The following is a 22,080-nucleotide window of genomic DNA, read 5'->3' on the forward strand; positions in this document are numbered from 1 at the left end:
TAAGGAGTGTGAAAATACACAAATTAGAAAACTAAAATTTTGCTACCTGGGATCCACCTTGGGTATTTATCCACCAAGTGAATAAAGAAGATCTGCTTCTGTCACTAACCCACAGTTAGCAGCTTTTGCTTTAGTTTCCTCTATCTCAGGACCCACCCAAGAAAAACATGTCACAGGACAAAGTTTCATTTTGCCCTGTCAGACTGGAGCATGCTGTTTTCTCCCTTAAATCCCTAATCTCTCAATACAAATGAAAAGTTTCAAATATATATAATGCTCTGTGACTGTGTTGTTTTTAAAGAGGGGTATTAAAAGAACCAATTAAACTGATCAAAACACCTTTAATTCAGAATGCCAAAAAATTACTAAATTCAACATTTTTTTTTTTGGAGACAGAGTCAGTCTCACTTGTCACCCTTGGTAGAGTGCCATGACATCACAGCTCACAGCAACCTCAGCCTCTTGGGCTCAAACAATTCTGTCTTAGCTTCCTGAGTAGCTGTGTCTACAGGTGCCTGCCACAATGTCCAGCTATTTTTAGAGACAAGGTCTTGCTCTAGCTCAGGCTAGTATTGAACTTGTGAGCTTAGGCGATCCACCCACCTTGGCCACCTGGAGTGCTGGGATTACAGGCATGAGCCACCCCAGCCTTAAATTCAAGATTTAAAAAATATCATTCAATGTGTCCTTCTCCTCCCCCAGTTAGGTATTTCAGTGGCCTGAAAACAATGAGGCAGAAGCATGGGCATCTTCTGCAAGGTACAGCTAACTCAGGTATAAACAGATAACCAAACTGTGGTATATATGCTGAACTGATTCAGCCACACACACACAAAGAAAATGTAGTGATACATGCAACAGTGTGAATGAATCTTGAAGCTTTGAAAACATCATGCTAAGTTAAAGTAGTTACAAAATGCTGCATATTGAATGAGTCTAATTAAATAAAATGTCTAGAATAGAAAATCCAGAAAGATAGAAAAATTATGCTTGTTAAAGGGTGAGAGGTTTGGGGAATGAGGAGTGACTGCTAATGGGATTCTTTTGGGGGTGACGACAATGTTCTAGAATTAGATCATAGTGATGGGCATAGAACTCTATGAATTTACTGAAAGCCACTGAATTGTATATTTTATTTTATTTTATTTTGAGACAGAGCCTCAAGCTATCGCCCTGGGTAGAGTGCCGTAGCATCACTGTTCAGAGCAACTTCCAACTCCTGGGCTTAAGCAATTCTCTTGCCTCAGCCTCCTGAGTAGCTGGGATTACAGGTGCCCACCACCATGCCTGGCTATTTTTTTTTTGGGGGGGGGGGTTGTAGTTGTCATTATTGTTTGGCAGGCCCAGGCTGGATTCAAACCCACCAGCTCTGGTCTATGTGGCTGGTGCCTTAGCCACTTGAGCTACAGGCATTGACCCTGAATTATATATTTTAAAAGAATACATTTTATGATATGAATTATTGGGCTCAAGAGAACCTCCTGCCTCAACCTCCCAAAGTGGTAGAATTACTGGTGTGAGTCATAGCACCTAGCCTTAATAAATGGTGGTTTTATTTTTATTTATTTATTTTTGAGACAGAGTCCCATTATGCCACCCTTAGTAGAGTGCTGTAGTGTCATAGCTCACAGCAACCTCAAACTCTTGGGCTTAAGTGATTCTCTTGCCTCAGCCTCCTGAGTAGCTGGGACTACAGGTGCCCACCACAACGCCTGGCTATTTTTAGTTGCAGTTGTTTAGCTGGTCTGGGCATGAACCCACCACCCTCAGTGTATGTGGCTGGCGCCGTAACCACTGTGCTATGGGTGCTGAGCCAAATGGTGGTTTTAGAAGGCAATGAAGCTAATGTTTGCTGGGTCAGCTGGTATGCTGAGCATCCTTCATGCTCTTTTTCACTGATTCCCCATGAAACAACTACCAAGTTGGTTATTAACCTCATTTTCTAGATTAAAAACAAAAATTAAACTCAACCAGGGTAAATGTACATAAGACAACACCAAGGGGCAGCATGGAGATTCATACCAAAATCTAAGAAACTTTAAAATCCATGCCCTTTCATTATACCAGTCTGTAAATGGGCAAAAGGTACACAATTTGCAAAGTTACAGAACTTCAAATTTTATAAGCACAAGTTTACTTTTGATGATTGAATCTTTATTCCCAAACTGAATTGTATATGGGTTTCTTCAAAACAGACAAACAGAGACTAGTTTAAAACAATTACTTTATTAAAAATAGCAAATCTCACAAATACAGATTTAACCTTTTGTTGTCACTGGCCACTGGAAAACCCACCGGTGTGTGTACTGATTGTCTAACGTAAACTGAAGCTGGGCTGCCACGAGGAGCCTGTGCATCACCGACTTGTGATCAACACTGGAGTACGTCTGGTGAGCTCAGGAAGGATAAATCCTTCAGCCCTGTCAAGAACATCAGCACAATGCACTTCAAGTATAACCCCGTAAGGCAACAAAATATAAAGCATAGGCATAGCAGCACAACCTCTGCCCACGTTTCCTGATTAAGCCTTCAACAAGACCAAGGCCTGCAGTTACAGTAAATTACAGCGAGTCAAATTGACTAAAAGCAGGATGTGAAAAGAATCATTGCACTTGCACTTTAATTACTTCAATTCCTTATTGTGGAAGGTGATTCTGCTACTAGATTTGGCTGAAGTAAAGACTGCTGCTTCTCTTCAACTCACGAGAAGGCAAACTGCATTTCACTTTAGCTGGTAGAAGTATTTGGAACATCTTGTGCATCTGCCAAATGAAGTTTCTGTCTGAATTCATAGGTTAAGAAAATTTTCATTCCGTAAGGAGTTTTTGTTTTGTTGTTGTTGTTATCCTGTTTTTGTTTTGTGTGGGGTTTTTTTTTTTTTTTTTTTGAGATAGGGTCTTGCTCTGTCGCCCAGGCTAGAGTGCAGTGGCATCATCCTAGCTCATTGCAACCTTGAACTCCTGGTCTCAAGTGATCCTCCAACCTCAGCCTCCCCAGTAGCTGGGACTACAAGCAGCAAGTGCCTCCATGCCAGGCTAATTTTTAAATTTTTCTATAGAGACAGGATCTTGCTGTGTTGCTTAGGCTGGTCTCAAACTTCAGGCCTCAAGTGATCCTCCTACCTCAGCCTCCTAAAATGCTGGGATTATAGGCATGAGCCATGGTGCCTGGCCAGGAGTACTCCTTTAAACTTCCAATAATCACACTTAGGAGCTAAGAGATGGAGGTATTTTAAAAAAGAAAAAAGAAAAAAACAAAAAATGAAAAAAAAAAAAAGAAAGAAAGAAAAGGAAAAAATTATGCTGAAAGGGAAAGCTACTGTGTTGCTTGAGTTGCTTGACTGGGGGAAGACAATTTTTAAATGTAGTGAATTACACTGTCTAGAATTTAAAGACTATTTTTTAAAAAATCACTGACTATTTTCGAGGTTCCAAGAGAGCACAGAGTTATTTTCAATGCACCATGAAGCATTTTCGTGGTAAGGAGCTGATCAGAGACAAGTATGAAAAGAGAATGGATTAAAGAAATCATTTGAGAAGATAACAATTTTATCATCTTAGGGAAAACGATTCTTTGTAAAAGTCCAAAAATAAAATAAAGTCATCACAGCTCTAAAATCTTTTCTATAATCTTAATTATTCCTCAAGGCGACTGACAATAAGATGGACATTGTCCATATATGATTATCTTCTTTTTCCATCAACAACGCCTTTCATTTTCTTCTTGCGCCTGTATTTATCCACCTGTAACCTATTTTTCAAAACCCAATTCAAGCAATGATATAAATACATTAATGGCACCTAAATGCTACCAATACATGCATGGCAGAGGTTGCAAAAATGTACAGATATAAGGGGAACCATCAAAGACATTCTCAGTCAGAAAGCTGAAATTTAATATACGTAAAAATCAACAGATCGAGCCTGAGGTACAAATGAAATGCTTTATGGAAGTGGGCAACTTGAGTGTAATTTGATAAGGAGAAGAGGGAGGGCAGAGCAACTCTACAGAGGAAGCACAACCTGAACAAAGGCATTAAGGCGAGAATGAATGTGCTATGTTCTTGAGCATCTAGAAAACCAGCCTGGGGAGAATGAGAAATAATAAAAGCTGTGACAAGATGGATAGGTTGAGACCAAATTAGTGAGTCTTTAAAAGGTTTGACATGATTCAAAAAATCAGTAAGAAATAGGAATGGCAAGAAGAAAGTGATGTTTTAGGAAGATTAAGTAGCAATATCTAAAGTCTAGAATAATATATCTAATAGGAATATAATGCAAGCCACAGATAGAATTTTTTATTTCTGGTTGCCACATTAAAAAAGGAAAAAGAGGTGAAACTAATGTGTTTTTTTTTGAGACAGAGCCTAAAGCTGTCGCCCTGGGTCGAGTGCCGTAGCATCACGGCTCACAGCAACCTCCAACTCCTGGGTTCAAGCAATTCTCCTGCCTCTGCCTCCCAAGTAGCTGGGACTACAGGCACCTGCCATACGCCCAGCTATTTTTTGGTTGCAGCCATCGTTGTTTGGCGGGCCCAGGCTGGATTCAAACCCACCAGCTCAGGTGTATGTGGCTGGTGCCTTAGCCACTTGAGCCACAGGCACCGAGCCAGAGGTAAAACTAATATTAATAATATATATTTAACCCAATATATTTAAAATAATCGTTTTAAGATGTACTCATCATACAAATGGAGATATGGTAGAACCTCTATAGTTGACCATCTCCCCTATACTGACCACCTCCTTGAGTTAACCTAACTTTCAGAGACTGGACATGCATCACATGTACGTATCAGTACAGTAGGCCTAGTCCCTTATGTTGACTACCTCTGTGTGTTGACCAGTTTGTCACAGTCCCTTGGGTAGTTACCTTTACATTCTTGTTTAATATTAAGTCTCTGAAACAGATGTGCCTATCACATTCATAGCACACTCCAGATTAGCCACATTTCATGTGCTTAGTAGCCACGTGGCTAGTGGCTGCTACATTGAACAGGACAGCTCTAGAGCTGGAATAGAAAATTGAGAAGTTACAGAATCAGGTGACAAGGGCCTGTATTATCATGTAGAGAATGAAGGAAGAATAAAAGCAGAACTGATGATGCCTGACTAGTGTACTAAGGAGAAGGAAAATAAATTTCATGTCCATATCCAGTCTCAACGGCAGAAAGTGCCATGACTGCTGAGCAATGTCTGCCATGGTCATAGCAGGAATTTATATATAATCTTGGAGACTGAAATAACAGAGGCAATAATGACCGAGAAGGAAATTAGCAGGGGAAAGTTTAAGTACAGAGAGAACATTTATTAAAGATGAGGAAACTAGGGTTGCCAGGCTTTGTTCAAGGTTACACAGTTGCTTGCCAAGATTTAAAACCAAGCATTCAAAAACCTACACTCTTTCCTGCATTATTTCGGGGTACCATGTTGCTTTGTGGTGGATAAATTCTACCACAGGTTTAATCATGGAAAGTGTGAACAAATCTTAATGTTTAACAAAACTTAAGAAGATAGAAGATACTATGTGTCACAGAACAGAAAGAAAATAAAGCATATAATATAAAACATTGAAGGAATGTAACAGAAAGAACAAAGAATCAAGAACTACTTCTAGGAAAAATTCCCAGATTAACTCAAATCTTAACCCCCTTCTTTCTTAACAATAATATATTACATTAATCTCTCCCCAGATTATATAGCTTCTCAATATATTTCCTTCATCTGAGAAATGAGGGAGCATACCACAACCTACTTCCCAGGGTTAGATCAAATGAGATATACAGTGCACGTATTATCCTTCCCACAGTGCTTGGCAAATGGTAAGTATTCCTAAAGATTAGCTATTCATTGCTATTACTGGATTTATGTATGCCTCCCTATTTCTTAATTATTGTTACTGCACAATTCAGCAATTAACAATAGCATGTACATGTATAGCAATAATAGTAGTTTTTATATATAGTATAGTTTACAAAATTTCATATTCACATTATTATTTATAGCAATTACCCTATATTACAGAGGACACTCCAAGACGTTAAACAAATTTGCCCGAGGTTATATTATCAAAATGTAGAATCAAATATCAAAAATCTAATCTCTAGACTCTTTATAATCAGTATCCCTTCTATCTCAGTAACTGGCTCAAAGAGGATGTCCTACTTCTCAAATTAAATTATTTTTTTATAGGCAGGATTATCTTTTATTGTTCTTATGTACCTCACTATTATATCTATCATTATGTGCAAAAGTACATTTTGAAAAGTTACTAAAATAATTGCTCTAAATTGAAATGTCAAAACCTGAATATTCTATATGTGCCATTGTAATTCCCTTTAAGCTAATCTTATAATATACCAAGTATACTTAAGTGTGAAACGTCACTTCACAAGCTACCTTTGAAGGCTGCATTTAAATGATGTTTAATTTTTAATTTTATGCATTTAAAATATTCTATAAGATGATATTAAGCATATTATCTCTGAATATCTAACTGCCAGTTAGCCTCAAAATCCTCAGATTTTGGCCAGGTGTGGTGGCTCACCCCTATAATCCTAGCATTTGGGAGACCAAGGTAGGTGGACTGCCTGAGCTCACAGGTTCAAGATCAGCCTACGCCAGAGCAAGACTTCATCTTTAAAAATAGGCAGGCAGGCGTTAAGGCAGGCGCCTATAGTGCCAGCTACTTGGGAGGCTGAGGCAAGAGAATCACTTGAATCCCAGAGTTTGAAGTTGCTATAAGCTGGGACACCAGGGCACTCTACCAAGGGCAACAAAATGAGCCTCTGTCTCAAAAAAATAATACATATGTATAATTTATATGTATATAAATAAATATATGCTCTTAACCTGAATCATATACATAAATCCTAAGATTCAAAATAATTTATATAACAAAATAATTTGTATAACAACTTAGTCCTTAATTCTCAGATTAATAATAAATTTGTTTTAAAAATCCAAAAATAATACAAAGTAAGGCAGGAAAAAACCTGAAATAAACAGAATTTCAGCATACAAAACAATGAGAAAATTGTACTTGAAAACCAAAAGAAAGGCGTTATAGCCCCAGCAAATACTACATATGTCTTTCTTTACTATATCTAAATAATACTAGTTTCTAAAACTTGATTGGGACTCTTCACCAGAAATGGTAAGTTGTAAACTTCAGTGCTGAAAAGTAGTAGGCAAAGGATACATGGAAGAATTCAATTCTTCTAACTGTAACACAAAGAAACAAATTCAATTTTAATTTTTATAAGATATATACAGAGTTAGGTGTATGTTTTCAAATAAATTATTTTTCATATAAGCTTTTTTAAAATGAAAAGAAAAATATTAAACATTTTCAAAACATTTCCAGGCTAAGAAATTTCTTTTTACAAAATAATTATAAAGTAACTTTAACACTTATGAAATAAGAATACAAGGAAAGAAGGCCAGGCACAGTGGTGCATGCCTGTAATCTTAGTGGGAGGCTAAGGCGGGTGGATCACTTCAACTCCTTAGTTAGAGACCAGCCTATGCAAGAGTGAGACCCTGTTCTCACTAAATGGAAAAAAAAAAAAATCTGAAGCAAGAGGATTGCTTGAGCCTAAGAGTTTGAGGTTGCTGTGAGCTATGACACCATAGTACTCTACCAAAGAGTGACAAAGTGAGACTGTCTCAAAAAAAAAAAAAAAAAAAAAGAATATAAGGAAAGAATGAAATCAGGTGATAAAGACTAACATTTTTTTAGTATTCCATAATTACAAACATCTCCAATAACAATTTTTTGTTTTGTATTTTTAGAGACAGGGTCCACTCTATCATCCAGACTAGAGTGCAGTGGCCGAGTCATAGCTCAGTGTAACCTCAAATTTCTGGGTTCCAGTGGTCCTCCTGCCTTAGCCTCCAAAGTAGCTGGAACTACAGGCATGTGCTATTATGCCAGGCTAATTTATTTTTAAATTTTTTTTTGTAAGTGGGGGTCTCACTCTGTTGCCCAGGCTGGTTTTAGACTCCAGGCCTCCAGGGATTCTCCTGTCCCAGGTTCTCATAGTGTTGGGATTACAGGCAGGAACCATTGCACCTAGCCTCTAGTAACAGTTTCAAAGAAAAAAGTTGCCATTTTAGTGAACAAAATCTTTAAAACCTTTATGGATTACAAAAAAGTTTTACATATCATTTAGTTTTCTGTCTGAGGTAGAATTTATCACCCCTTATCTTAGTCTGTTTGGGCTTCTATAACAAAATATCATGAACTGGTAGCTTATTATGAACAGAAATTTATTTCTCACAGTTATGGAGATTGGTTAGTCCAGGATTAGGTGCCAACAGGTTTGGTGTGTGGGGAGGGCCCACCTCCTCATTCTTAGAATGGTTCTTCTCACTGTGTCTTCAGGGAAGACGGGGTAAGGGCTCTCTCTAGGGCCATCTTCATAAGAGCCCTAGTCATACTCTTAACCTGATCACCTCCCAAAGATTCCATTTCCTACTACCATTACCTTCAAGGTTAGGATTTTAACATATGATTTCTGGGAGGACACAACAATTCAGACCACAGCACTCCTGCTTCACAGAAGAAAAATTCTGAATTATAGAAATGGGAAAACTAGGCTCAGCGCCTGTAGCACAGTGGTGACATTGCCAGCCGCATACACCGAAGGCAGCGGATTCAAACTTGACCCAGGCCAGCTAAACAACAATGACAACTGCAACCAAAAAACAGCCAGGCGTGTGGCGGGCACCTGTAGTCCCAGCTACTTGGGAGTCCGAGGCAAGAGAATTGCTTAAGCCCAAGAGTTTGAGGTTGCTATGAGCTGTGACGCCATGGCACTCTTCCAAGGGCCGACATAGACTCTGTCTCAAAAAAAATGAATAAATAAAAGACATGGGAACTAAATTGCTCAATGTAGCACTGTTACACCCCAAACGCAAACCCTAGACTAAACAAAGGCTTTCTGGTTTCAAATTCAGTGTTCTTTTCCCCATACCACAGTTATTCTCCTAAATGCACAGCAAATTAAGCTTATATTTGTTAAGAGAAATAAAACATGAACTGATAAAAGGAAATACTTGCAAAACTGAACATGGAAGACCTGAAATTTTTAAAAAAATGTTTTTAAAGGGTATACAATGTCCCTCACATTAACTTATTCACAAGATAGAGAAAAAACCCAGAAATGAACCTTTTTATCACTGGTAAATAGGGAACCTAAAACTAAAGTGTGTTGAATTCAATTTTATTTATTTTTGTTCCATAAGTTTAAAGAGTAAAGCTAATTGAACACTTCAGAGTGAAAACATGGTGTTGTATACTGCAGAGGGTCCCACTGCCCACATTCGTATGTTTTAGTCCTCAGCCCCAGTATGTGAGAATGGGAGTACATGTGGCGATAAGGCCTTTAAAGAGACAATTAAGTCAACATGAAGTTGTCAGGGTGGGCCCCAATTCAGTGTGACTGGTACCCTTGTAAGAAGAAGAAATTTGGACACAGGTGTGCATAAAGGGAGACTGCCGTGTGAACATCAAGATGGCCACCTACGAACCAAGAGAGGCCTCAGAAGGAATCAAGCCTACCCACACTTTGATCTCCAGCTTTTAGCCTCCAGAATTCTAAGAAAAGAAACTTCTGTTATTTCAGCCACCCAGTCTTGGGTACTTTATTATGGTAGCCCTAGCAAACACAGTTCTGTATTTTAAAAGAAGTGACCACACTTGAGTAAATAACATAAAATTTACTAATCAAGCCAGAAAAAGGACTACTATTTTCTAAATCTTAAGATCTTATTATATACAGAGGGTTCCCAAAAAATGTATACCCAATTTTAAGAAAGGAAAAAATTGTAATATTCAAGTCACATTTGACTTCTGCAATTTTTTTTTTTTTGAGGCAGAGTCTTACTTTGTCACCCTCAGTAGAGTGCTGTAGTGTCACAGCTCACAGCAACTTCAAATCTTGGGCTAAAGTGATTTTCTTGCCTCAGCCTCCCAAGTAGCTGGGACTACAGGTGCCCACAACAACACCTGGCTATTTCTTTGTTGTAGTTGCCATTGTTGTTTAGCTGGCCTGGGTTGGGTCCGAACCTGTCAGCCTTGGTATATGTGGCCAGCACCCAACCCACTGAGCTACAGGTGCCATGAACTTCTGCAATTTTTGACAAGAGAGACAAGATATAGTATACAAGATAACAAACATTATCTATATACATTTAGTATTACATTTTAATAATTTTTCCCTTCCTTTTTTGGGGTGTAACCTTAAAGTGCGTATACATTTTTTTGTCACCCTTTGTATATACAGAAGCAATTAGTATCTGTAAGTTGACCATCCAAGGGACTGTAACAAACTAGTCAACACACAGAGGTAGTCAGCATAAGGAAATAGGCCTACTGTACTGATACACAGGCATGGTACATGTCAGGTCTATGACAATTAGGTCATCTTAAGGAGGTGGTCAGTGGAGGGAGGTGGTCAACTATGGAGGTTCTACTATATTTCACCTTTCAATTTGCCAGTATCTGTATTCTGAGAATACATGCTTATTCTCAGTAAATATTATACTTTCCTTAGAATATATTACTTTATAAAAAGAGTAGTTTTTACAAAGTGGATGAAACTTGAAAACACTAAACTAAGTGAAAGAATCCACTTAGCCACATGTTGCATAATTTCATTTATATGAAATGTCCAAAACAGGCAAATCTGTACAGACAGAAAGTAGATTAGGGGGTGCTAGGGGACAGGAGGGACATCAACAGGTATGGATTTCTTTTCAGTGATAAAATACTCTGGAAGGGGAAACCACTGATGACGTCTGCTTATGCACAGTGTTATCACTGTGAATATATACAAAACCCACTGAATTGTATATTTTAAAATGATCTGTATTGTATATTTTAAATACAGTATTTAAATCTGTATTATATGTTTAAATATTGTATACTTTAGTTGGAGATACAATTCAATTTTTTTTTTTTTGAGATAGAGTCTCACTGTGTCACCCTCAATAGAGTGCAATGGTATCATAGCTCACAGCAACCTCAAACTCTTGTACTTAAGCGATTCTCTTGCCTTGGCCTCCCAAGTGGCTGGGACGACAAGCGCCTGCCACAACACTGGGCTATTTTTTGGTTGTAGTTGTCATTGTTGTTTGGCAGGCTAGGGCAGGGCTTGAACCCGCCAGCCTCAGTAAACGTGGCTGGCGCCCTACTCATTGAGCTACAGCCACGGAGCCTAAAGATACAATTTTAAAATTGCATATTTTAACATTGATCTCCAACTTTTAGCCTCCAGAATTGTAAGAAAAGAAACTTCTGTTATTTTCAGAAAAAGGTGAATTTTTGCAATAAAAATTTTTTAGGAATAAAGAAGAAAACTATACTTACATCAGATAGAAGTCTATCCAGATTGGCGTCACTGGCTGTTTTTCTTTTATCCTCAGGAAGTTCCTCTAACTCCCCATAGAGCTCCAAATTCAAGCGGGCTAATTTCTCCTGCATTCCCCGAACATGTTCCATCTGTTCAATGGAACATTCATTTCCTGGGGAACATTCCAGAACATTAATAAAAGGATTAGGACAGATCAAACCAACAGCCTAAGGAAAAACTTGTAAACTCTAGGTGCTCTAAAAGAAATCAGTTTCCTTTCTTTTGTAGATTGTTAATGATTGTATTTTCTGTGTCTAATAAAAAATCACATTTCTGACGGGAAAAGCAAAAATGACCAACCTAAGAAATGACCTTGGGCACTTAATAAAATCATATAGGAAAGATTTTTTTTAAAGCAACAGGAAATAGAAATCAGGAATGGCACCGTGGCTCACACCTGTAATCATAGCATTCTGGGAGGCTGAGGCAGGAAGATCCCTTGAGTTCAGGAGTTTGAGACCAGCCTAAGCAAGAGTGAGACCCTATCTCTACTAAAAGTAAAAAACTAGTCAGGCAGGAACCTGAAGTTCCAACTACTCAGGAGGCTGAGGCAGGAGGATCATTTGAACCCAGGAGTTTCAGGTTGCTATGAGCTAGGCCGATGACATGGCACTGTAGCCAGGATAACAGAACGAGACTCTGTCTCCAAAAATATGTGAAATCATCTTTTAAGGAGAGAAAACATATTTTCTTCAATAGCAATGTCAAACATAGAAGCAATAGCATCATCTAATGTTGTCTAATTTGCCAATTGCTGTTTGAATTGAGTGATCCAACATTTTATAATAACCTGAATGAAATTAAGAGCGCTATAAGAATTTTGACCATGAATCATTTTGTCAACCACTTATGTTGTCTTCCTTTAATAAATGCAAATTAAAATACTTTCGAAGCACGAAAATGTTATAAAGCAAGAGCAACACAATGTAAAAATCTTGATGGTATGTACAGTAGTACAAGGTAACTTCATTGCTAAGGGGTATCTCATTATTTATTGAGTAGAATCCTTTGACTTGACATTATCTGTCCAGAGTAACTCATCTATGTATATGCCATATTTTCAGCCAGTTTAAGTACAGACTCTGCAGCCTCTTGAGACTATAATTTTTCTTAAACTTTTGGTTTTTCCGAAAGGTGTTACAAAGGTTCAGCTAAAGCTGAAGTACACACCTTGAATCAATATGAATTAATGTAAATTATACTTACTCCTTCTAGGCAGCTTTATAACATCTTCATAAATCAACCAGACTACACTGTGCTACACAATACTAACACCGAAGCTCTTTCAAAATCATTCCTTCTTCTTAACAGTAAGATACATAGGTATCACATTTCCGCTACTTTAATATTTTCCAACTATTAGTAACCTGGAAGGTCAAATGAACAAACAGAAATACCTTGAGGTGTGTATATGTGGGTTACGTGCATGTGAAGAGAGAAATACAATGAAAATAAAAAGATAGAGAAATCACAAGGGAAAAGATAAAAGTAAGAGGATGGTCTAGGTGACCTAACATGAGAACAACAGAAGCTCCAGAGAGAATAAAGAGAAACAGATGGAGGAGAAATAATAAACAATAGCAAATGTGTTCTGTAAGATGAAAAATGAGTCAGCAGACGATTCTCAGGCAAGACTGATGAGAAAAGATGCAGTTCTAAGCATATCCTGGTAAATTCCTAACCTTTAAAGAAAAAAGAAAATAATCTTTTAAGCTTCAAAACAAAAAATAATAAGTTGCCTAGTAAGAAATAATCTGACTGGCAATGGAATTCTCATTTACAACCCCTATAGAGAGCAATCAGTTGAGTAACAGCAGATGATATGACTTCAATCCAAAAATACACAGTCACCATAGAGCAGAGGCAGGGAGGGTGTTGGGATCAAGGGGAGAAGTGAAAGTAGCCCAGAAATTTCATCTCTGGAAGAGAAGAGAGGCGAAGGGGAAATAAAAGTACTCTGAAAAGGCCACCTTGGGCTAAAGCAAGGAGGTGGGGGTATAATAAAACAACGTAAAATAAATAATGTGTTTTCAGTGTCTTCTTTCAAATACTGGAAGACACTGTTTTCAGTGTCTTCTTTCCAAGACTGGAAACCCAGAAACTATAAAAGATAGATATATTTAAGTATGTAAAAATTTAAAACTTTGGCCAGATGTGGTGGCTCACACCTGAAAATCCTGGCACTCTGGGAGGCTAGGGTGGGTTGATTGCCTAAGCTGAGGAGTTTGAGACCAGCCTGAGCCAGAGCAAGACCTTGTCTCTAAAAAAAAAAAAAAAAAAATAGCCAGGCATTATGGCAGGTGCCTGTAGTCCCAGCAACTCAGGGGGCTGAGGCAAGAGGATCTCTTAAGCCCAAGAGTTTGAGGTTGCTGCGAGCTGTGTTATCACAGCACTTTTACCCAGGGCGACTGACTGAGACTCTGTCTCAAAAAAAAATTTAAAACTTTTACAAGTTTAAATAGACCATTAACAAAGTTCATAGACAATAAATTTATTATAAATAAATGAATAATAGAGGTTAGAGGGTTAGTATCTAAAATATGCAGAGGATGCTTAGCAATAGACAACAACAAAAGGAAAAATAACCCAATAGAAAACTGGGTAAGGATCCTGAAAAGAGCAATCCAACAATAGCTTATAAAATTACAAACTTTACGTGAAAAATCTGACAATATCCAAGATAAGGGTAAGGGGCAGTCATCTTGATACGTTTCCAAAGTAAGACACAAACTGACAAAGACTGTCCCTTTCATTTGTTCAACTTTTATTCTGTAATAACAATCCTACTTTAACACTTCACTAACCTCTTGTAAAAAAAAAATTCTCCCAGAAGTTTTAGAAGGCAAATGATGAATGAAATCTAGCATGACTGTATTTTATGCCTCTGGGCTCGCTCTCTCTTTTTTTTTTTTTAATAAAAGAAAATGATACTTTAAAAAGGAAGGGCAAAATAAATCCAGAAAATAGGATGCAGACATCTTAGAGAAAAAAATAATAGAGAAACATCTCTTGCTCACCAAACGCTTGAAGTTTTCCAGAGTGGAAATCATTCAAAAGACTTAGGAGCCCTCTCTCCATCTCCTGAACGTCCGAGACATCAGTGAGGAAGGAGTGCTGAATCGGAGTGGACTGAGCACCTTTTCCTTCTCCACCCTGCGGTTTGGTCTTTTCTTTCATCACTCTGCAAAGATGATGCAATTACCTTTGATTACAGTAGAACCTCTGTAAGTTGACCACCCCAGGGACTGTAAGAAACTGGTCAACATACAGAGGAGGTCAACATAAAGAATGAGGCCTACTCTGTGTATGAATATGTGGCGCATGTCTGGTCTATGAAAATTAGGTCAATGAAGAGAGGGGATCAACTATGGAGGTTCTACTGTATTTCTTTTCAGGCTGTTCTAGATTAAACTTCTGCTTAATATTTTAGTGAATTAAATGAAATTCTCCTTAAAAGCAAGAAATCAGAATAAAGTCAAAACTAAATAAATTAGTAACTTCAAACCAGAGAAGAGATCATGAAAATCTCAAACAAATGTATAAAATAGAACTATTAAGGCATATAAAAAGTGTGGCTAATACATTTACATAAGTTACTCATTCTCTGGATTGCAAAAAACTGAAAAGAGAGCTGTTATTAAACTATCCTGTACTTCACATTTCATTTCTCAGTAAAAAATACTACACTTCCCTTCTAAACTTTATCCAATTTGTTCCAAGAACTACCAGTAGTTCAAAAGTGGTTATGAGGTCCCTAATCTGTAACTGACATGATGGCAGACATGTCCCCCAAAGAAAGGAAGACGTTGACATTCCATAATCACCATACAATGGAAAGCTAAAAACCTGTTATCTTTGACTCCTATAACTTCCTAAGGCCCCCATCCTATTGATTATACGCCCCTCCAATACCTAATCTCTCTGGTTCTCTCCTCCACTGCCCCCATTCTATCTTTGACCAAACAGCTTCCCAACCAATCTCCCTGCCTGTGTGTGTGGTCTGTGGTCCTCCTTCTCTTCCCACAGCCAAGTCCATTTCTAAAAAGTAAAACCAGATCATATAATTTATTGAATTCAAACTTTTCAGTAGATTTGCACTATCTGCTGGATCAAGTCCAACATCCTTAAGAAACCCTATTCTCCCTGTCTATCGCTGTACTGAATCCCTTCAGTTTCCTAGAAATCTCTGCTCTTATCTTCTTACATGCTCATCCTCTGCCTATGTTAGCATCCTTCCACTTACTGCCATCTTTGCCAGGCTACCTCCCACACTTCTTTCAAGTCTCAGTTTAAATTCCCTCAGGAAGGCCTTTTTTGGAACCCCTACACTAAATTAGTTCTCATTATACATGTCTAGCCTATAAAAGGCTCCTAAATAGTGCAGTGATGATGGTGTGCACACTGTGATACAGAAAGGGAGGAAAAGAGCAGTTCATTCAGCCTGGGGCTAACCAGAAAACGTTTCTTAATGGTGATATGTGAGTGAAGGCTTAAAGAACAAGTGGGGGCCAGGCATAGTGGTTCATTCCTGTAATCCTAGCACTTTGGGAGCTCGAGGAGGGAGGACCAGTTCAGGCTAGGAGTTTGAGACCAGGCTGCCAATAGTGAGGCCCTGTCTCTCAAAAAATAAATAAACAAACAAATAAAGAACAAGAGGGGGTTAAACAGGCAAAAAGGAAAGGTTGTGTGGTATCTTTATAACCCAATGCATACTACAAATCCTGACATGTAGTATGTATATTCAGTACTCAATCTTTACATACTGCTGAATGATGAGATCTTCCCTAGTACCATATAGACTACAATAAAGGTAAAATCAACAGGGAAAATATATGCCCAGGGAAGGCAGGGAAGCATGAAGAGGAAACTAATACTGTTTTGTTTTGTTTTGTAATTTTTTGCAGTTTTTGGCCAGGGCTGGGTTTGAACCCACCACCTCCAGTATACGGGGCCAGCGCCCTACTCCTTTGAGCCACAGGCACTGCCTGAAACTAATACTGGTCTGTTTGAGACAGAGTATCACTACATCGCCCTTGGTAGAGTGCCTTGGCATCACAGCTCACAGCAACCTCAAACTCTTGGGCTGAAGCAACTCTCTTGCCTCAGCCTCCCAAATAGTTGGTTGGGACTACAGGTGCCCGCCATAATACCTGGCTATTTTTTTTGTTGTAGTTGTCATTGTTGTTTGGCAGGCCCAGGCTGGGTTTGAAACCACAGATCCCAGGGTATGTGGCTGGTGCCCTAGCCTCTGAGCTACAGGCACTGAGCCAAAACTAATTCTCTTAACAAGAAAGAAACTTGGAACACATGGGCTGTTGACAGTCCATGATGCATTTTATATACATGGTGTTAAATCACACTATTTGCTACCTTGCTACTCAAAGTGCTGTCCAGGCCCAAGAGCTTATTAGAAATGGTAATCTGGGCTTGGTGCCTGTGGCTCAAATGGCTAAGGTGCCAGCCACATACACCTAAGGTGGCGAGTTTGAATCCAGCCCAGGCCCACCAAGCAACAATAAAGGCTACAACCAAAAAAAATAGCTGGGCGTTTTGGCAGGCACTTGTGCTCCCAGCTACTTGGGAGGCTGAGGCAGGAGACTTGCTTGAGAGTTGGAGGTTGCTGTGAGCTGTGATGCCACAGCACTCTACCCAGGGGGACAGCTTGAGGCTCTGTCTCAAAAAAAAAAAAATTAAGAAATGGTAATCTGAAGTCCCATCCAGACTCACTGATTCGGAATCTTCATTTTCATAAAGCTCTCCAAGAGATACTTATTTATACTAAAATCTGAGATAAACTACCACAGATTGTAAGTTTTCAGTATAGCAAACACTGGTTTTCCTTTCAACTTTAGAAGTTTTACCCACGTAAGCATTTCCTATCAGTTCATCATTTAATGACCCTCTTAGGAAACAAACAAAAAAGATAAAAACAAAACCCTGTTTATTCCTACTTCAGTATTTTTGATTATATCACATTTTCTCATTTTATGTTAAAATAATTCGATAGCAAAAAAGCACACAATAAAATGATACTATGCACAATGCTCCACTGTAAGTATTGTCAGGCACACATGATGAGCAATACAGTCCCACACTCAGGAAGCCTACATCTAGAAGAAGAAATAGAAATAAAGTTACCAGGTTAAACATGACAATGACAATGATACAAATAAACTACTTTTAAAAATTTAGAGAGGGGTGGTGCCTGTGGCTCAGTGGTTAGGGCGCCGGCCCCCTATATCCAGGGTGGCGGGTTCAAACCTGGCCCTGGCTAAACTGCAACAAAAAAATAGCTGGGCCTATAGTCCCAACTACTCGGGAGGCTAAGGCAAGAGAATTGCCTAAGCCCAAGAGAGCTGGAGGTTGCTGTGAAATGTGATGCCTAAACACTCTACCGAGGGCGACAAAGTGAGACTCTGTCTCTAAAAAAAAAAAAATTTTTGAGAAAAAGGTATTTATCTTTAAATCTCTTGGCTTTCCTTTTCCACCAGCCATAACTTTCTTCAAGATCTGTTTCTAAATTAAACTCCTCCAAGAGAAAAACTCCTTCTCATTCTGATCAATTATTCAAACAAATAATTTAGTAAACAAATTTACTACAATAAAGGTACAATAAATAGGGAAAATATATGCTCAAGGAAGGCAGGGAGGCACTCATTTACCCTTGTTGTTTATCATTTAATACTTATTGGAATACTTTTTTTCCAAATGTTCTCATGTCTTTGGCTATGTCATTTTTATTTCTTCAAAGAGGGATCATCAAGGCACCAATCTCTTCTTTTCTTTTCAATAAACCCAATGGCTTAAGAGTGCTATAGCATTTCCTCAACTGATCATCCATGATGAGCTTGTATGAGAGAGTAAATTATTTAATAATTAAAAGAGGATAGAGATTATACAATGCTTCTTTCTCTAAGGTTATAATCTTCACTTCTAAATACCTAATACTACAGAATACTCATACATATGCAACAGTACTGTATAACACCTTTAAGCTTTTCATTTCTTTCCTTTAAGTATCCTAAAGACAAATGATATTCGTTTGTTTGTACTCAAATATTAATAATGACTATTTCCAGATGGTGGAAATTTTGTGCTTTGAATTTCTTCCAGTTCTTTAGACTAAATACAAATCATTTCTACAAAACAATGACATAACTCTTTTAAAAATAAAAACTACAAGCTAGGTATAGTTGAGCATGCCTGTAGTCCCAACCACTCAGGAGGCTTGAGGTGGGAGGATTGCTTAAGCCTAGGAGTTTGAGGGCAGCCTGGGCAACATAGTGACACCCCCATCTCTAAAAAATATACGATAAAAATAATATCAAGGCAGATACACTCATCTTAGTAAAACAAAAAGAGACCTTCTGACTTTTTATCATTTTCCCCATTTCTGTCTAGCTCAACATTGTTCCAAGGTTCTTGCTCTGTGTATTTTAACATAAGACAAAGTAGGGGCCTTCAAGCCAACAGTTCATTTCATATTTTCCGTCTCTATACACTGTAACTTTCATAAATGTTTGTTTATAAGTCACATATAATGGATGCTCAATTATTCCAAAACTCAAAGCAAGAGAAAAAAATGTCATAAGAATAAGTGGACTCAAGATTTACTTTAATAGTATTTTACTGTGAATATGTGAAGGAAAATAATTCACCTTTTTAACTTTGGTCGCTGTGAAGTGGACTGTGATGCAGGATTTGAAAACCCTGTGCTTTTACTAACTGGAATGGCATTTTTTTTGGCATTAACAACCTGAGTACAGTGGGCACTAAAAGACTTAGGACTCCTCCTCTTCACTTTCCGCTCTTCCATTGTTTTAAGATCCTTATTGCACCAAAGCCAGCTTCTTAAGACCTAAATAAGGAAATACAGCAATCACACATGCATGCTATAATATGCAAAAAGAAAAGAAATTTAGAAACCCATTTCGCAGGCTGAAAGAGGATCAAGAATTTCAGAGGTCATAGGAGAAAGACAAAATACAGATTTCTTGGGTTTTTTTGTTTGTTTTTTTGAGACGGAGTCTCACTTTGTCACTCTCGGTAGAGTGCCATGGCATCACTACCCCTGGCTAAATACAGTTTTCTTAAGGTTAATCTACTTTGCTATATCCACAGGAGCCCTTAGCAAAACTGTCTAGTAGACAATTTTTTTTTTACCATTTTCATTATTCACTTATCCTATAATATTTATTTCCTCTTTCCCATAAGCCAGGTAATATTGTGGGTTTTGAGAAGCCCACACTGAACAGAGCAGAATCTTTGCCCAAGAAGCCTATATTCTACAAGTGGAATGATACACAATAAACAAATCATCCATGTAATATTCCCAGCCTGACTCAAGCTTCGGCTGGCCTTTAGGTTTGTCCTCAAAAATACATCCTCAGGAAGAAATGACTAGATTCAAACAGATGTATAATTGTCAGGGCATCAGTATTCTAAACACGAACCGGAAGCCTTATTTTAACTACCTACTCAGTTTCTGCATAGGCCTAACACTGAGTCTAGTTGGATGACTAAAGATCTATCAAATCAAACTTTTATTCCTTGTCTGTTTTGAATATATTTTCTCTACCCATTTATAAGCAAACATGAATCTTTATGATGTATGCTTAGTTTTGCCCATATCAAAAAAGTTAACACTATGAAGTTACTGATGGCCTTTCCATGTGGAATATGTGTAAGACCTTCTCTTTATCCTTGTCCCTTCCCCTTAGTTTATGTATTCACCAGCTTTATTTTCCTAACACTCATCTATCTAAAAATATCCTTCTGCATTTCTTTTTTTTTAAACTGACTTAGAAACATTAAGCCTTTTTTATACTTGTGGTGTTGAATTTAATCATAGTATGACTATTCAAAAAGATTCAAACCCATTACTGTCACTCTCAAAAATAATTATTTGAGAATTTTAATGAAAATAAATGTTTTGCTATTGTCTTTATTCAGAGCTAATAGCCCTGGAATTTAAACCGCTGAGTTCAAATCGGCTCAAGTTAACCCCAAACAATCACAACTGGAGCTACCATACCATCAAAGAACAAAAAGCTTTCTGGGAAAGGCTCTAATGCTGTCCTAATCCTGGAAACCAATTGTAAATTTACTTAAACCCGGCTAACAATTTTTCCTTTAAGAAGCATTTTTAGGCTCGGCGCCTATAGCTCAACCGGCTAAGGCGCCAGCCACGTACACCTAAGGTGGCGGGTTCGAATCCCCAGCCCGGACCCGCCAAACAACAATGACGGCTGCAACCAAAAAAAATAGCCGGGCGTTGTGGCGGGCGCCTGTGGTCCCAGCTACTTGGGAGGCGGAGGCAGGAGACTCGCTTGAGCCCAGGAGTTGGAGGTTGCTGTGACCTGTAAAGCCACGGCACTCTACCCAGGGGGGACAGCTTGAGGCTCTGTCTCCAAAAAAAAAAAAAAAAAAAGAAACATTTTTAGTAACAAAGCAGTCATTTAGGGGTTCTTTCAACATGCAGCACAAATTAATGGAACTTTAAAAGACCAATAAATAGAGACGATGGAATATCAGTTCTTATATACATTTATGATACACATAAACACACTGGCCTTCAAATTTAAAGATGCTAATACACATTTGGAGATACAAGAAAAAGAAAAAAAAACAAATCTGGGAAGTAAACCAATGCAAATAAACCAATGGTGGTCTAATGTACGATATTCTGAGGGGACAGGGCGAGAGATTTATCTAGTTTAGGAAGGTAACATCTGTCACAAGAGCCAAAATCTTTCTTGCATACCAACCAGCAAGGGTTGTCTAAGAGAAGGGGTAAACTGTTCATAGTTACTGACTCACGAGCTAGTTTTGAGTACTAGGTCCTGCTTTTGAGCATGACCACTGGGAAGTCCCTCTTGACTTCACCTCATCCCCTTTCCATAATTTGCCGAAGCGATGACTATTCACAGCCCAGTACCCAGCAGTGATCAGAGTGGGTGGTGGGAAAGGCTAAAAGGGAAGTTGAAGGGGTTCCTTTCCTTCCACCACATACCTGAAAAAGAAGGAGATCGGGACCCCCTTCCTCACCCTGCAAAGATCCAGGAGCCTCCGAAAGTACTGCCGCAGTTGCAGCAAGAGCGCGGGTCACATCCCGAGACCCGCGCCTCCGTAACTCCCTTTGTTTACGGAAGTGACGTAAGGAGGCGGAGCCCCAAGCTCTGGGCGGGAGTCCCGCCTCTTCCTTCTTCCGCGGTGGCGCTTTTGTCTCCGGCCTCGGCACTTCATCGCTTCTCCTGACCTGTCTTTAGCTGTAACTCCGGCAGGTGTGGAAAAAAAACCTTATGGGAGTTTCTTTTTAGGCTCTGTAACTCAGAAGCAGGGCTCTATAAGGGGTTGGGACGTAGTAGGAAGGGGAAATGTAGTACTCTCTCCGGAAGCGTCCCCGCCCCCTCAGTGCCTGTCAGATCCCACGCACTGCAATTCCCAGCATGCTATGCGAGCAAACCCGGAGGCGGAACCAGAGTGTCGCTATAGCAACTGTCCTTGATTGTTTCCGATTCGCTGCCTGGACTTCTCTCAGCTAAACCAACTTCGACTTCCAAGGCAGAGAGAAAATCGTGATTCTGTTCAGCGACCCTCTTTGAGCCCGTAACTGAGATTCTGTTACTACTACTGTTCATAGCAGCTCTGTTCAGGGACTAGAGA

The 22,080-nt window shown here is 38.8% G+C and overlaps 1 protein-coding gene across 1 annotated transcript; it reads right to left on the reverse strand.

Annotated features, from left to right (window-relative positions):
- Positions 1 to 2,210: 2,210 nt before the first annotated feature.
- Positions 2,211 to 21,744, reverse strand: CCDC28A (coiled-coil domain containing 28A). The gene is made up of 6 exons (XM_023513529.1): positions 21,428 to 21,744; positions 19,074 to 19,273; positions 14,433 to 14,596; positions 11,373 to 11,527; positions 7,200 to 7,222; positions 2,211 to 2,782 (listed from the first exon to the last, which is right to left on the reverse strand). Exons 2-6 carry the CDS (start codon positions 19,229 to 19,231, stop codon positions 2,728 to 2,730), a joined length of 555 nt encoding a protein of 184 aa, XP_023369297.1. The 5' UTR covers positions 19,232 to 19,273; positions 21,428 to 21,744; the 3' UTR covers positions 2,211 to 2,727.
- Between the last annotated feature and the right edge of the window lie 336 nt (positions 21,745 to 22,080).

This window comes from Otolemur garnettii, unplaced genomic scaffold (assembly GCF_000181295.1).
Source record: "Otolemur garnettii isolate 467f Iridium unplaced genomic scaffold, OtoGar3 scaffold00042, whole genome shotgun sequence".
NCBI classification, from domain to species: Eukaryota; Metazoa; Chordata; class Mammalia; order Primates; family Galagidae; genus Otolemur; species Otolemur garnettii.

Coding starts and splice junctions, on each gene's coding strand:
- CCDC28A (XM_023513529.1), bottom strand. CDS start 19,231: ATGGAAGAGCGGAAAGTGAAGAGGAGGAGTCCTAAGTCTTTTAGTGCC. Junction 14,597..19,073: donor CAGCGACCAAAGTTAAAAAG/GTGAATTATTTT, acceptor TCATCTTTGCAG/AGTGATGAAAGAAAAGACCA. Junction 11,528..14,432: donor TGGAAAACTTCAAGCGTTTG/GTGAGCAAGAGA, acceptor AATGTTCCCCAG/GAAATGAATGTTCCATTGAA.